This window comes from Papio anubis, chromosome 20, assembly GCF_008728515.1.
Source record: "Papio anubis isolate 15944 chromosome 20, Panubis1.0, whole genome shotgun sequence".
NCBI classification, from domain to species: Eukaryota; Metazoa; Chordata; class Mammalia; order Primates; family Cercopithecidae; genus Papio; species Papio anubis.
Window position 1 is genome coordinate 12,851,231 of NC_044995.1, and position 12,167 is coordinate 12,863,397.

General features: G+C 53.3%; 1 protein-coding gene across 2 annotated transcripts in view; it reads left to right on the top strand.

Annotated features, from left to right (window-relative positions):
• The window catches only part of LOC101011289 (zinc finger protein 324B), a 21,153-nt gene continuing 8,986 nt past the window's right edge, over positions 1-12,167 (top strand). The window contains exons 1-4 of one of the 2 annotated variants that reach the window (XM_031659356.1): positions 1-111; positions 2,069-2,195; positions 2,598-2,714; positions 3,557-4,806. In XM_031659356.1, the coding sequence (XP_031515216.1) occupies positions 2,075-2,195; positions 2,598-2,714; positions 3,557-4,806 (1,488 nt within the window). In that variant the 5' untranslated portion in view covers positions 1-111; positions 2,069-2,074. Of the gene's footprint in view, positions 112-2,068; positions 2,196-2,597; positions 2,715-3,556; positions 6,172-12,167 lie in introns of those variants that run through there. The other variant, XM_021931515.2, reaches the window with a different exon arrangement.

Genomic DNA, 12,167 nt, shown 5'->3' on the forward strand with positions numbered 1-12,167 from the left:
TGGGGGCTGGACTTCCGGCGTTGAGACTGTCACTTGGCTGCTCGCGTGAGGCCACCCCGGTGGTCTGGGCTGTGGCGCGCGGGTCGGGGCCCGAGACTGGCGGCGAGGAAGGTACTGACCGCGAACAGCTGGCCGCGCCCCCAAGCCTCGGTATCTTCGAGTATGACGTGGGCGGCCTGGGGGCGGTCGGGCCCCGGCGGGAACCACGCATTCTCCCGCCTTGCGGAAGCCCCGGAGGCAGCACACTGGGCATTCTGCGCCCATGACTGCGGGGGAGGCTGAGGCGCGGGGCAGCCGCGGGACGCTGCGGGCGGGGATGGCGGTGCCAGGTGGTCCACGCCTCTCTCCCCGCCCAGCTGCGGGATTCGGTGGCAGCGCTGACAGACCCGCGTCGGGGAGGCGGGGAAGCCCCTGCTCCCACAGACCGCGCCCCCACGGAGGGAGGCCGCTTCCTAGACCTCGCCTCGTTGTCTTTCCTCTCTCCGCCCTGGGGGGTTGCGGGGGTCAGTGTAAACCCCTGTGTCCAGGGCACCGGTGGGCTCCCGACTTCCGGCAGTCAGGGGGCTGAGGTCCTGAAGGAAGCTCCGAGGGGAGAGTCCTGCGTGTGCAAAACCTGGGAGGGGAGCCGGAGCCCAGGAGCTTCTGGGACTGAGCGCTCTCGATGTGGAGCTGGGGGAGAGGGGACGTGTGTGGCTGCAGTAGCAGGCGAGGAGGTGGGCTTTATCTCGAGGGCGTCGGGAGACAGAAGTTTTGAACAGAATCAGGACATCCTCTGAGTTGGGATTTTAAAACGGTTCCACCGTTTGTTGCGTGGAGAACAGACATGCAGGGGTGTCGGCACGAAGGGAAGAACCGACTGCCACAGTCTGGGCAGCAGTGGAGGTGAGCGGCCAGGTGAATTCTGGTGGATCTGCGGATGCATCAGGTGTGGGCTGTTTGAAGAACGAACTGCTCCATGTTGTTCAGCCTGAGCGCCTGGAAGAAGGGAGCTGCTGTAGACAGAAAGGAAACTTGAAGGGAAAGCAGGTTTCCTTCGGGGAAAGATCAGGAGTCTGGGATGTTCTAGGTTGGTCATGTCACTGGACCTGACGTTGTTGGTGTCCTGGGCTGAGGACAGGGCCTATGAACTGTACTGAGGAAGGTGATGAACCGATGAGCAGTCAGGCGTGGGCAGTTACAGCTTGAGGGTAAGAAAAACTGGCTGGGGTGCCTGAGGCTATCAGGGGAGGAGTTTGGCAGGTGACTGAGTAGGAGAGGGTGGTGGCAATGTGGGAAAGTGAGGGGGCGCCGAGATCGAGACCATCCTGGCTCACACGGTGAAACCCCGTCTCTATTAAAAATACAAAAAAATTAGCCAGGCGTGGTGGCGGGCGCCTGTGGTCCCAGCTACTCGGGAGGCTGAGGCAGGAGAATGGAGTGAACCCAGGAGGCGGAGCTTACAGTGAGCCGAGATCGCGCCACTGCACTCCAGCCTGGGTGACAGAGCAAGACTCCGTCTCAAAAAAATAAGAAGAAGAAATTGAGGGGGCGCCATGTGGAGGGAGGAAGGGATTGAGTTCCTCTGTGTTCACGGGTTCTTGGGGCTGCTCCCCTATGATGACTGGTGGGGATCATCCAGTCCCTCAGGCTGGATGAGCAGCCTGGAAATGTCAGGCAAGCACAGCAGGGGAAGGTCTCAGTCATGGGCATACCTGGGGTGTCCACAGCTGGGACTTACACTGTTACTTATTACAAAAGCAAGAAGGGCCATGGGGAGGGTCATGAATGGTCATGCTGAGTCATGAGTGGATACTTGCCGCTGCCCTTGGTGTGGCAGCTAAGGGCCCAGCCAGGGCTTGCTCTAGCCCGCTTGTGTAGTGGGGAAGTCAAGAAGCCATCTGGGGCCTGGACCAGGAGGGCAGAGGGGAAGGGTCCCAGACAGGTGAGGGAAGTGCCACCTGAATATAACCCCGGGGTGGAACCCAGGGAAGGCGGGACACTAGGGGAGGTGACTGTTGGGATGGGGAGCTTGGTCCTGGCTCACAGCCATACCTAGACCATGCCTACCTCCACCTCCCTGCTATTTTAGGACCTGATGGCCTTCGAGGATGTGGCTGTGTACTTCTCCCAGGAGGAGTGGGGGCTCCTGGACACAGCGCAAAGGGCCCTGTACCGCCACGTGATGCTGGAAAACTTCACACTTGTGACCTCACTTGGTAAGACCCTGGGTGCTCCATGAAAAGTGCACTTGGTGACCATCTGACCTGCCAGGACTGCCTCTTCACTTCCCTCCTGATTGATGAGCAGGATCAAATCTTCTGGCCGGGGCCATGTGGAGCAGGGGTCCGGTCCTGTAGACATGCAGTTTGGTTGGGTCAACCACTCCCTGCGGCCCTGTCCAGCTGTGGCCTCTCCCATGCCTGGGCTCAGTCCCCTTCCTTTGGTGCTCTGGGCACAGTTGCTGCTCTGAGGACACATGAGCTATTCCTATGAGCCCCTTGCCCTGTGCCATCTTTAGATTCTCCCAGTTGCACTGATAACTGTCTATTTCCATGAAGCCCTGACTCCTGCTCTCTGTTGAGAGGTGAGCTGTCTTCACCTGGGGCTCCTCTTCACAGGACTCTCCACCTCCCGACCTCATGTGGTCATCCAGCTTGAGCGTGGCGAGGAGCCCTGGGTTCCCAGTGGAAAGGACATGACCCTGGCCAGGAACACCTACAGGAGGCTCAATGCTGGTGAGCAGGAGCTCAGGGTGGGGTGAACTCAGGACCAACCTGTGGCCAAGCCCATGTCCCTGCATTTCTAATTCTGGAAACATATCCTCCTCTCTTGCCTCCCATCTGACTCCCTTCTCTTCCATCATCCGCCTCTCCTGGAGGCTGCTGCCTTAGTAGGTGCCCTTGAAGGGAGAGCTCCAAGGGCACAGGAGCTGGGTTCACACAGAAGGGCCTACCCTGAGCTGGGCTGTGTGGCCTTGAACCCTCCACAACTAGCGGCCATTATTGATAGGTCATTTATTTATCCCATCATTCATCTTTGTATTCATCAAATGTTTCTTGAGGGCTTGCAGGCACTGTAGACACAGCCTTGACCAGGACACTCATGGTCCTGCCTTCGTGGGGCTGATGGTGCCAGAGGAGAGGCAGTGAGTAAGTAGGGTTCAGGAGTACAGTCTAGAGCATTGGATGGAGGTCATTGCAAGAGCAGGTTTGGGAGTGGGTGCCTGAGACAGGGCACCAAGGGAGAAGGCAGTGAGCTATGGAAAGGGAGGGGGTGGAACAGCCAGTGTGGAGACCTGGGTGGCATGCAGCAGCTGCTCAGGTTTTCTCAGCTTCACATCCTGGGTGTCTGGGGGCTGCCACCTTGATCATGGGAGTCCCCACTGCAGTCAGTGCCATACGTGTCAGGGCAGATACTTCCTCAAAACCCCAGCCCCTCCTGCAGGGCCGGCCTTGCCTCTACTTTTCCCCTAAGCTTTTGTGTCAGCCCCCGGGTTCCTTCTTGCCTGTGCACTCAACCTGCCCTGGTCCTCTCCTAACCAGGAAGCCCCCAGCAACCACCGTTTCTCTGCCTTTAGGTTCCTGGAGTGTGGCAGAGGATGGAGATGTTTCTGGAGAATGTCCACCAGCTTTCCCAGATACCCCACCTGGGATGACTACTAGCGTCTTCCCAGTTGCCCGTGCCTGCCACAGTGTAAAAAGCCTGCAGCGACAACTGAGTGCCTCCCCATCTCGGGAGAGAAAACCCACAGGGGTGTCGGTGATCTACTGGGAGAGACTCCTGCTAGGCTCGGGCAGTGACCAGGCCAGCATTAGCCTGCGACTGACCTCACCACTCAGGGCCCCCAAGAGCAGCCGGCCCAGGGAAAAGACCCTCACAGAGCACCCGGTGCCTGGGAGGCGGCCCAGGACGCCTGAGCGGCAGAAGCCATGTGCACAGGAGGTCCCTGGGAGAGCCTTCGGGAATGCCCCGGACCTGAAGGCCGCCAGTGGTGGTGGGGATCGCAGAATGGGTGCGGCTTGGCATGAGCCTCAGAGACTCCTCGATGGCCAGGAGTCCTCGACCTGGGATGAGCTGGGCGAGGCTCTCCCCGCTGGGGAGAAGTCCTTCGAATGCAGGGCGTGCAGTAAAGTGTTCGTGAAGAGCTCCGACCTCCTCAAGCACCTACGCACCCACACCGGGGAGCGGCCCTACGAGTGCGCCCAGTGCGGCAAGGCCTTCAGCCAGACGTCGCACCTGACGCAGCACCAGCGCATCCACAGCGGCGAGACGCCCTACGCCTGCCCCGTGTGCGGCAAGGCCTTCCGGCACAGCTCCTCACTGGTGCGGCACCAGCGCATCCACACGGCCGAGAAGTCCTTCAGCTGCTCCGAGTGCGGCAAGGCCTTCAGCCACGGCTCCAACCTCAGCCAGCACCGCAAGATCCACGCGGGCGGGCGTCCCTATGCCTGCGCACAGTGTGGCCGCCGCTTCTGCCGCAACTCGCACCTGATCCAGCACGAGCGTACGCACACGGGCGAGAAGCCCTTCGTGTGCGCGCTCTGTGGTGCCGCCTTCAGCCAGGGCTCCTCGCTCTTTTTGCACCAGCGCGTGCACACAGGCGAGAAGCCCTTCGCCTGCGCCCAGTGCGGCCGCTCCTTTAGCCGCAGCTCCAACCTCACCCAGCACCAGCTCCTGCACACGGGCGAGCGGCCCTTCCGCTGTGGGGACTGTGGCAAGGGTTTCGCCAAGGGCGCTGTGCTGCTGAGCCACCGGCGCATTCACACGGGCGAGAAGCCCTTCGTGTGCACGCAGTGTGGCCGCGCCTTCCGTGAGCGCCCGGCCCTCCTGCACCACCAGAGGATCCACACCACAGAGAAGACCCATGCGGCAGCACCAGACTGCACCCCCGGGCCAGGTTTCCTTCAGGGGCGACATCGGAAGGTGCGCCGGGGAGGGATGCCAAGCCCAGTCCTGAAGCCAGCGAAGGTCTGAGGTCCTAGCTCGCAGCCCCACCCTTTCCTGGCCTTCTATGAATCCCTTCCACAGCTAAAGGGTCCGTGTGCTCTTCAGATCCACGATGGGAAAAAAACCCTGTGCCTGAGAGTCAGGGACGAGGGAGACCCTTTGGCTGTGGTTCCATTTGCAGGTGGGGACAGGATTTGGCAGTTTAGCCATAGCTCACACCTCCATCCCCAAAGAGGTAACGCTGCAGAAACATCAGAGGGAGGACATGTCCGCTGGAACTCTGGTGGGGCTGAGGCTGCAGCTGGGGCCATAGGAGGCCGACAAAGGCAGCACTGCATGGTGGTGCTACTTCATGTGTTATGAGAGTGGATGCTGAGGTGAGGGGGATGCGGACATGGGGTAGGGGTGGCCCAGAGAAACTTACCACATCTGCATACAAACTGGCCGCTGGATGGACTCTGAGGACATTTTCCCCCTGAGGCCTCTGTTCAAGGCTTCCTGGGGGCCATCTCAGCAGACTGGAGACTACCGGGGACTGGGGATCAGGGTGTGGCTTGTGAGTGTCAGCCTCCTCCTCTGGGAAACAGAAACGCTTTGGGTCAACTCAGCCTCATGTTTGCAGATGCTGGGCGAGATCCTAATGAGAGTCAATGTGTGCTCAGCTCCTGGGCTGTGCTCTGGTCAGCCAGGTGTGAGGGCCTGGCCTGCGGTCACACACACAGCCGACTCAGGAGAGGGATGCCCGTGGTTCTCAGCACTGGAAGGACAAATCTAGGATGCTGGCTTTCCAGTGGCACTCGTTCAGGTTTTCGTCCAAGTCTCAGCTTGGCCAATGCCTGTCACTGACTCGTTTACCAAAGTCCATGTGAGGAGCAGACTTTACAACAGTGGGGACAGTGATAGCTTCAGAGCAGATAAGGTGGAGCTGCTCATTTCTGCTGGGTTTGGTGGCCATTCCCCACCCCCACCACCTCTATCTCACCTTTCCCTTGTTATGCCTCCTCAATTAGAGGCTGGACAGAGAGCTGAATAGGAAGGACTTGCCATTACCTAAGGCAATGTGTGACTGCCCCACCCCAGTGTGATGGGCCTGTATGGCAGAGACAAAAGGGTAGACTGGGGGTCATTTACTTCCTGTGGCCTTAAGCCTACTAGGCCCCATCCCTACCTGGGACCTCACCTCCAAGGAAATCAATGGTCTTTTCAATGGGGAAGAAAAAAAAAAACAACTAGCATTTGCAATTTAAAATAGATGTAGTTTCCTTTACAGCCTCCTGTCTGTATTCCAGGGCATGGTTCAGTTGTTTGTTTGTTTTTGAGACAGAGTCTCAAGGCAACTCTTGTTGCCCAGGGTGGAGTGCAGTGGCGCAATTTCGGCTCACCGCAACCTCCATCTCCCAGGTTCAAGCGATTCTCCTGCCTCAGCCTCCTGAGTAGCTGGGATTACAGGCACCCGCCACCATGACCAGCTAATTTTGTATTTTTAGTAGAGACAGGGTTTCACCATGTTGGGCCAGGCTGGTCTCAAACTCCTGACCTCAAGTGATCAGCCCACCTTGGCCTCCCAAAGTGCTGGGATTAGGGGCATGAACCACTTTGTTTTTTGATACAGCATTTCAGTCTGTCGCCCAGGCTGGAATGCAATGGAGCGACTCCCCTTTGCCTCCTGGGTTCAAGCCATTCTCCTGCCTCAGCCCCTCCAGTAAGCTGGGATTACAGGCTTGCGCCACGACACCTGGCTAATTTTTATATTTTTAGTAGAGACGGGGTTTCACCATGTTGGCCAGGCTGGTCTCAAACTCCTGACCTCAAGTGATCGGCCCACCTCGGCCTCCAAAAGTGCTGGGATTACAGGCGTGACCCACCACACCTGCCTACATACCATGATTTTAAAGTTGCAGCTGTTTCCTATTGCTTGTAACTCAGTTGTTTTTCCAATGGTAACCAATTTCTGTTTCAAATTGAAAGGTGCATGAGCGGTGAGTTCTTGTATTAGTCTGTTTTGTGTCACTATAAAGGAACACCTAAGGCTGGATAATTTATAAAGAAAGGATTAATTGGCTCATGGTTCTGCAGGATGTACAGCCATGGCACCAGCATCTGCATGGCTTTTGGTGGGACCTCAGGAAGCTTGCAATCATGATGGAACATGAAGGAAGAGCTGGCATAGCACATGGCAAGACAGGAAGCAAGAGAGAGAAGGGGGAAGTGTCACACACTTTTTATTTATTTATTTTTTTTGAGAAGGAGTCTTGCTCTGTCGCCCAGAGTGGAGTGCAGTGGCACGATCTCGGCTCATTGCAACCTTCACCTCCCGGGTTCACGCCATTCTCCTGCCTCAGTCTCCTAAGTAGCTGGGACTACAGGTGCCCACCACCACACCTGGCTAATTTTTTGTATTTTTAGTAGAGACGGGTGTTAGCCAGGATGGTCTCGATCTCCTGACTTTATGATCCACCTGCCTCGGCCTCCCAAACTGCTGGGATTACAGGTGTGATCTGTAATCGCACCCACCAATTGTAAGCTTCTAGAGAACCTCCCAAGAAGCAGATTCGGAAGCCATGCTCGTACAGCCCTCAGAACAGTGATCCAATTAAAGCTCTTTTCTTTATAAATTACACAGCCTCAGGTATTTCTTTATAGTAATGCAGGAATGGCCTAATATACCTCATGATCCAACACCTCCCACCAGGCCCCACGTCCAACATTGGAGATCACATTTCAACATGAGATTTGGAGGAGGCACACATCCAAACCATATCAGTTCTCTTGTCCCTAAGTGAAGAGGCATTTGCTCCCTCTAAACCCAATTCTAGGTGACTAGAGATTTATGAAGGTGTCGGGATGTTTGTTCCTGATGTGTAGTGGCCTCACAGGGTCTCCCTACTTCTTCCTCAAGAAGGGACTTTCAGCTCAGCCAGAAGGTTCACATAAAGGTTGGTCATCTGGCACCTTGAGCACTCTGCCAACACAGGTGATCATAGATTCCAAGACACATCAAAGAGTGGATCACGACTCACTGGTGACTCCTTGAAGAGTGATGCTCACAAAGCAATACACGTCGTCTAAATACACTGTACTAACCTTGGTCACTTTTGAAAAGATATATTTACAATTATGGGAAACTGCTCATCAAAACTGAGCTTTCCCTTGAGGAGCAAACCACCCACCCTTCAAAACGTCACCTGGATTTATGTATAATACCTATGGAGCTCCAATTTGCAAATACTTAGGTAAATGGACCCAGGTCACTCGAGATGACCCTAAAACGCAGTGGCCAAAATGGAGATCTTTTGAAATTCCTAAATTAATATATTTGTGTGCAAAATAGGAAACTAATATGTTTGTTCTAAAATCAGACAAATTGGATGGGAGCCCTACTTTCTGTTTGTGCAGGCTATACTCTGATAATAAGATATTTAAAGGCTTTTTAAAAAGAGCTCTATAGGCCAGGCGCAGTGGCTCATGCCTGTAATCCCAGCACTTTGGGAGGCCAAGGTGGGCGGATCACCTGAGGTCGGGAGTTCGAGACCAGCCTGATCAACATGGCAAAACCCCATCTCTACTAAAAATACAAAAATTAGCCAGGCATGGTGGCGTGCACCTGTAGTTCCAGCTACTTGGGAGGCTGAGGCAGGAGAAGCACTTGAACCTGGGAGGCAGAGGTTGCAGTGAACTATCAAACTACAGCAAACTCCAGCCTAGGTGACAGAGTAAGAGTCCGTCACAAAAGTAAGTAAATAAAATGAACTCTTTGGTCAGATGTCAGCTTAATTAAAAGCTGATATTCAGGCTTTTTTTTCTTTTAAAGAAAAAATGCCTTTCTGCTTTTTCTCTTTTGGATCCTGTTTCTGGGAATTTTTTTTTTTTTCAGTTGACTGAAACTCCTCTTTAAATATGTCTGATCCTTTTGTTTGCTTCTTTTCTTGTTAGTATGATGTAAAATTTTATTGACCTTCTGAAAAACTTAAAATCTCTCCAAATTGGCTTAGAGTTGTTCTCCCATTTTCTTCTACTCTTTCTTCCTTTAGCTATCTTTGGTACCATATAAAGAAATCTAGAAGAGTCTTCTGATGTCTCTGAGACCCTTTGAGGAACACAAAAAAGTGTCACATATACTTTTTATGGAGTTCTGTCTTCCTCATGGAGTCCTAAGAATATCAGGCAGTTTATCTTAGGTCTAAAGCTCTGATCTCTTTTACACTGAGTTCTCTGACCTTTTGGCTTGGGGGGTGCCAGGGGTTACTTTGTTGTATGAAAGAACATGATCTTTGGGTGTGCAGTGGCTGGCAAGTTCCTGGCAAGGGCTGAGTTGTGGTGGTGGCTGGTGGCTATCAAGGGATAAGAATCCTGTGGGAGATGGGCTGATCACAGAGTGGGCTAATGGGTATTGGGTCTCCCACCAGCCTCAGGGAATGTCCATGCAGTGAGGTGCGCTGTGGAAACACAGCCCTGTCCTGTGGTATTTCCATCTTGTGGGAGCCTCAATATTCCATTTAAAAGTGGAATCCGGCGGGCGCGGTAGCTCAAGCCTGTAATCCCAGCACTTTGGGAGGCCGAGACTGGTGGATCATGAGGTCAGGAGATCGAGACCATCCTGGCTAACACGGTGAAACCCCGTCTCTACTAACAAATACAAAAAAAAACTAGCTGGGCGTGGTGGCGGGCGCCTGTAGTTCCAGCTACTCGGGAGGCTGAGGCAGGAGAATGGCGGGAACCCGGGAGGCGGAGCTTGCAGTGAGCTGAGATCCGGCCACTGCACTCCAGCCTGGGTGACAGAGTGAGACTGTATCTCACAAACAGAGTAGCTGGGACTACAGGTGCCCGCCACCATGCCCGGCTAATTTGTGTGTGTGTGTGTGTGTGTATGTGTGTGTGTTTTTAGTAGAGACGGGGTTTCACCGTGTTAGCCAGGATGGTCTCGATCTCCTGACCTCGTGACCCGCCTGCCTCGGCCTCCCAAAGTGCTGGGATTACAGGAGTGAGCCACCGCGCATAGCCTGGAATTCTTAATTTTTTAAAGCTCTAGATGCTCTGCCTTTCAACTGTGCCAGTTTTTTACACAGATGGGGTTTCTCTATGTTGGTCAGGCTGGTCTCAAACTCACAACCTCGTGATCTGCCTACCTCAGCCTTCCAAAGTGCTGGGATTACAGGCGTGAGCCACCGTACCTGGCCTATGTTGACTTTTAGGCCACAAAAAATTGACCAAAATTTTTTTGACAATTGCATCTTTAACCATGGCCATTTTAAGTTTTGTCCTCAGCCGGGCACAGTGGCTCATGCCTGTAATCCCAGCACTTTGAGAGGCCAGGGCAGGCAGATCATTTGAGGTCAGGAGTTCGAGACCAGCCTGACCAACATGGAGAAACCCTATCTCTACATTTTTAGTAGAGATAAAAATTAAATTAGCCAGGCGTGGTGGCCCATGCCTGTAATCTCAGCTACTCAGGAGGCTGAGGCAGAAGATTCACTTGAACCCAGGAGGTGGAGGTTGCAGTGAGCCGAGATCCAGCCATTGCACTCTAGCCTGGGCAATAAGAGGAAAACTCCATCTCAAAAAAAAAAAGTTGGCTGGGCGCGGTGGCTCACGCCTGTAATCCCAGCACTTTGGGAGGCCAAGACGGGTGGATCACATGGTCAGGAGATCAAGACCATCCTGGCTAACATGGTGAAACCCCGTCTCTACTAAAAATACAAAAAAATTAGCCGGGCAGGGTAGCGGGGACCTGTAGTCCCAGCTACTTGGGAAGCTGAGGCAGGAGAATGGCATGAACCCTGGAGGCGGAGCTTGCAGTGAGCCGAGATCACGTCACTGCACTCCAGCCTGGGTGACAGAGCAAGACTCTGTCTCAAAAAAAGAAATTAAATTTAAAAAAAGTTTTGTCCTCTTCCTTCTTGGGGAGTTCCTTTGAAGCTTCACAGCAACCAAGGAATCTATTTCACTGATGAAACAATTCAATCTACTTTAACATATGACTGGTTATTTAGAATTCCCATTTTGCATACTACTCTCAGTCTTCCAGATTGCTGGAATGTACAAATAATGTAATTAAAAAATCAATTTACAAAGCTTACAGAAACTTTTAACCTTCCGTGGCCTAAGGCTTTTCCAATGGTCCTGAATGAAGGAGCCTACAAACCAACTCTCCGTAATGTGAGCTCCGGGGAGACAAAATATCAAAGATCAAGGGCTCCAACGTGGAGATTCTGTTTATGAGAAATGCCATCTAATAAAGGACTCCCTACAACCATGTTGAAGAGAACTCTAGCCTGGGCAACATGATGAAACCCCATCTCAACAATAACAACAAAAAAAGCAAAAATTAGCTGGCATGCACCTGTAGTCCCAGCTACTTGGGAGGCTGAGGTGGGAGGATGACTTGAGCCCAGGAGGCAGAGGTTGCAGTGAGGTGGATTGTGCCACTGTACTCCAGCCTGGGCAAAACAGCCAGACCCTGTCTCAAAATAAAAAAAGAAGTTGGGGGAGGCATATCAGGTATTCTTTTTTTTGTTTGTTTTGTTTTTGAGGTGGGGTCTCGCTCTGTCCCCCAGGCTGGAGTGCGGTGGCGCAATCTCGGCTCACTGCAAGCTCCGCCTCCTGGGTTCACGCCATTCTCCTGCCTCAGCCTCCCAAGTAGCTGGGACTACAGGCGCCGCCACCACGCCCGGCTAATTTTTTTGTATTTTTAGTAGAGACGGGGTTTCACCATGTTAGCCAGGATGGTCTCGATCTCCTGACCTCGTGACCCGCCCACCTCGGCCTCCCAAAGTGCTGGGATTACAGGCGTGAGCCACCGCGCCTGGCCTATGTCAGGTATTCTTAACCAATCCTTGTACAAGCTAAACTCAAAGGCATTGACTCGCAGATTTTTCATTTTTAAAAAATGCAGCCCTGCTTGAGTAGACATCTTCGATCATTCCAGATCTCCAACTGAGGCAGTCCCATTCCCCAAGAAGGAAGAGGACAAAACTTAAAATGGCATGGTTAAAGATGTGATTGTCAAAAAAAAAAAAAAAAAATTGGCCATTTTATTTTTTGTGGCCAAGAACTCAATAATCATCATTGTGACTGGTAGCATACCATATACCAGTCATCTTATAGTTCACACCAGCATGAGAAGTAGAAAATGTGTTAGAAAATATCACTCAGGCGGTTGGGCACGGTGGCTCATGCCTGTAATCCCAGCGCTTTGGGAGGCTAAGGCAGGTGGATCACCTGAGGTCAGGAATTCAACACCA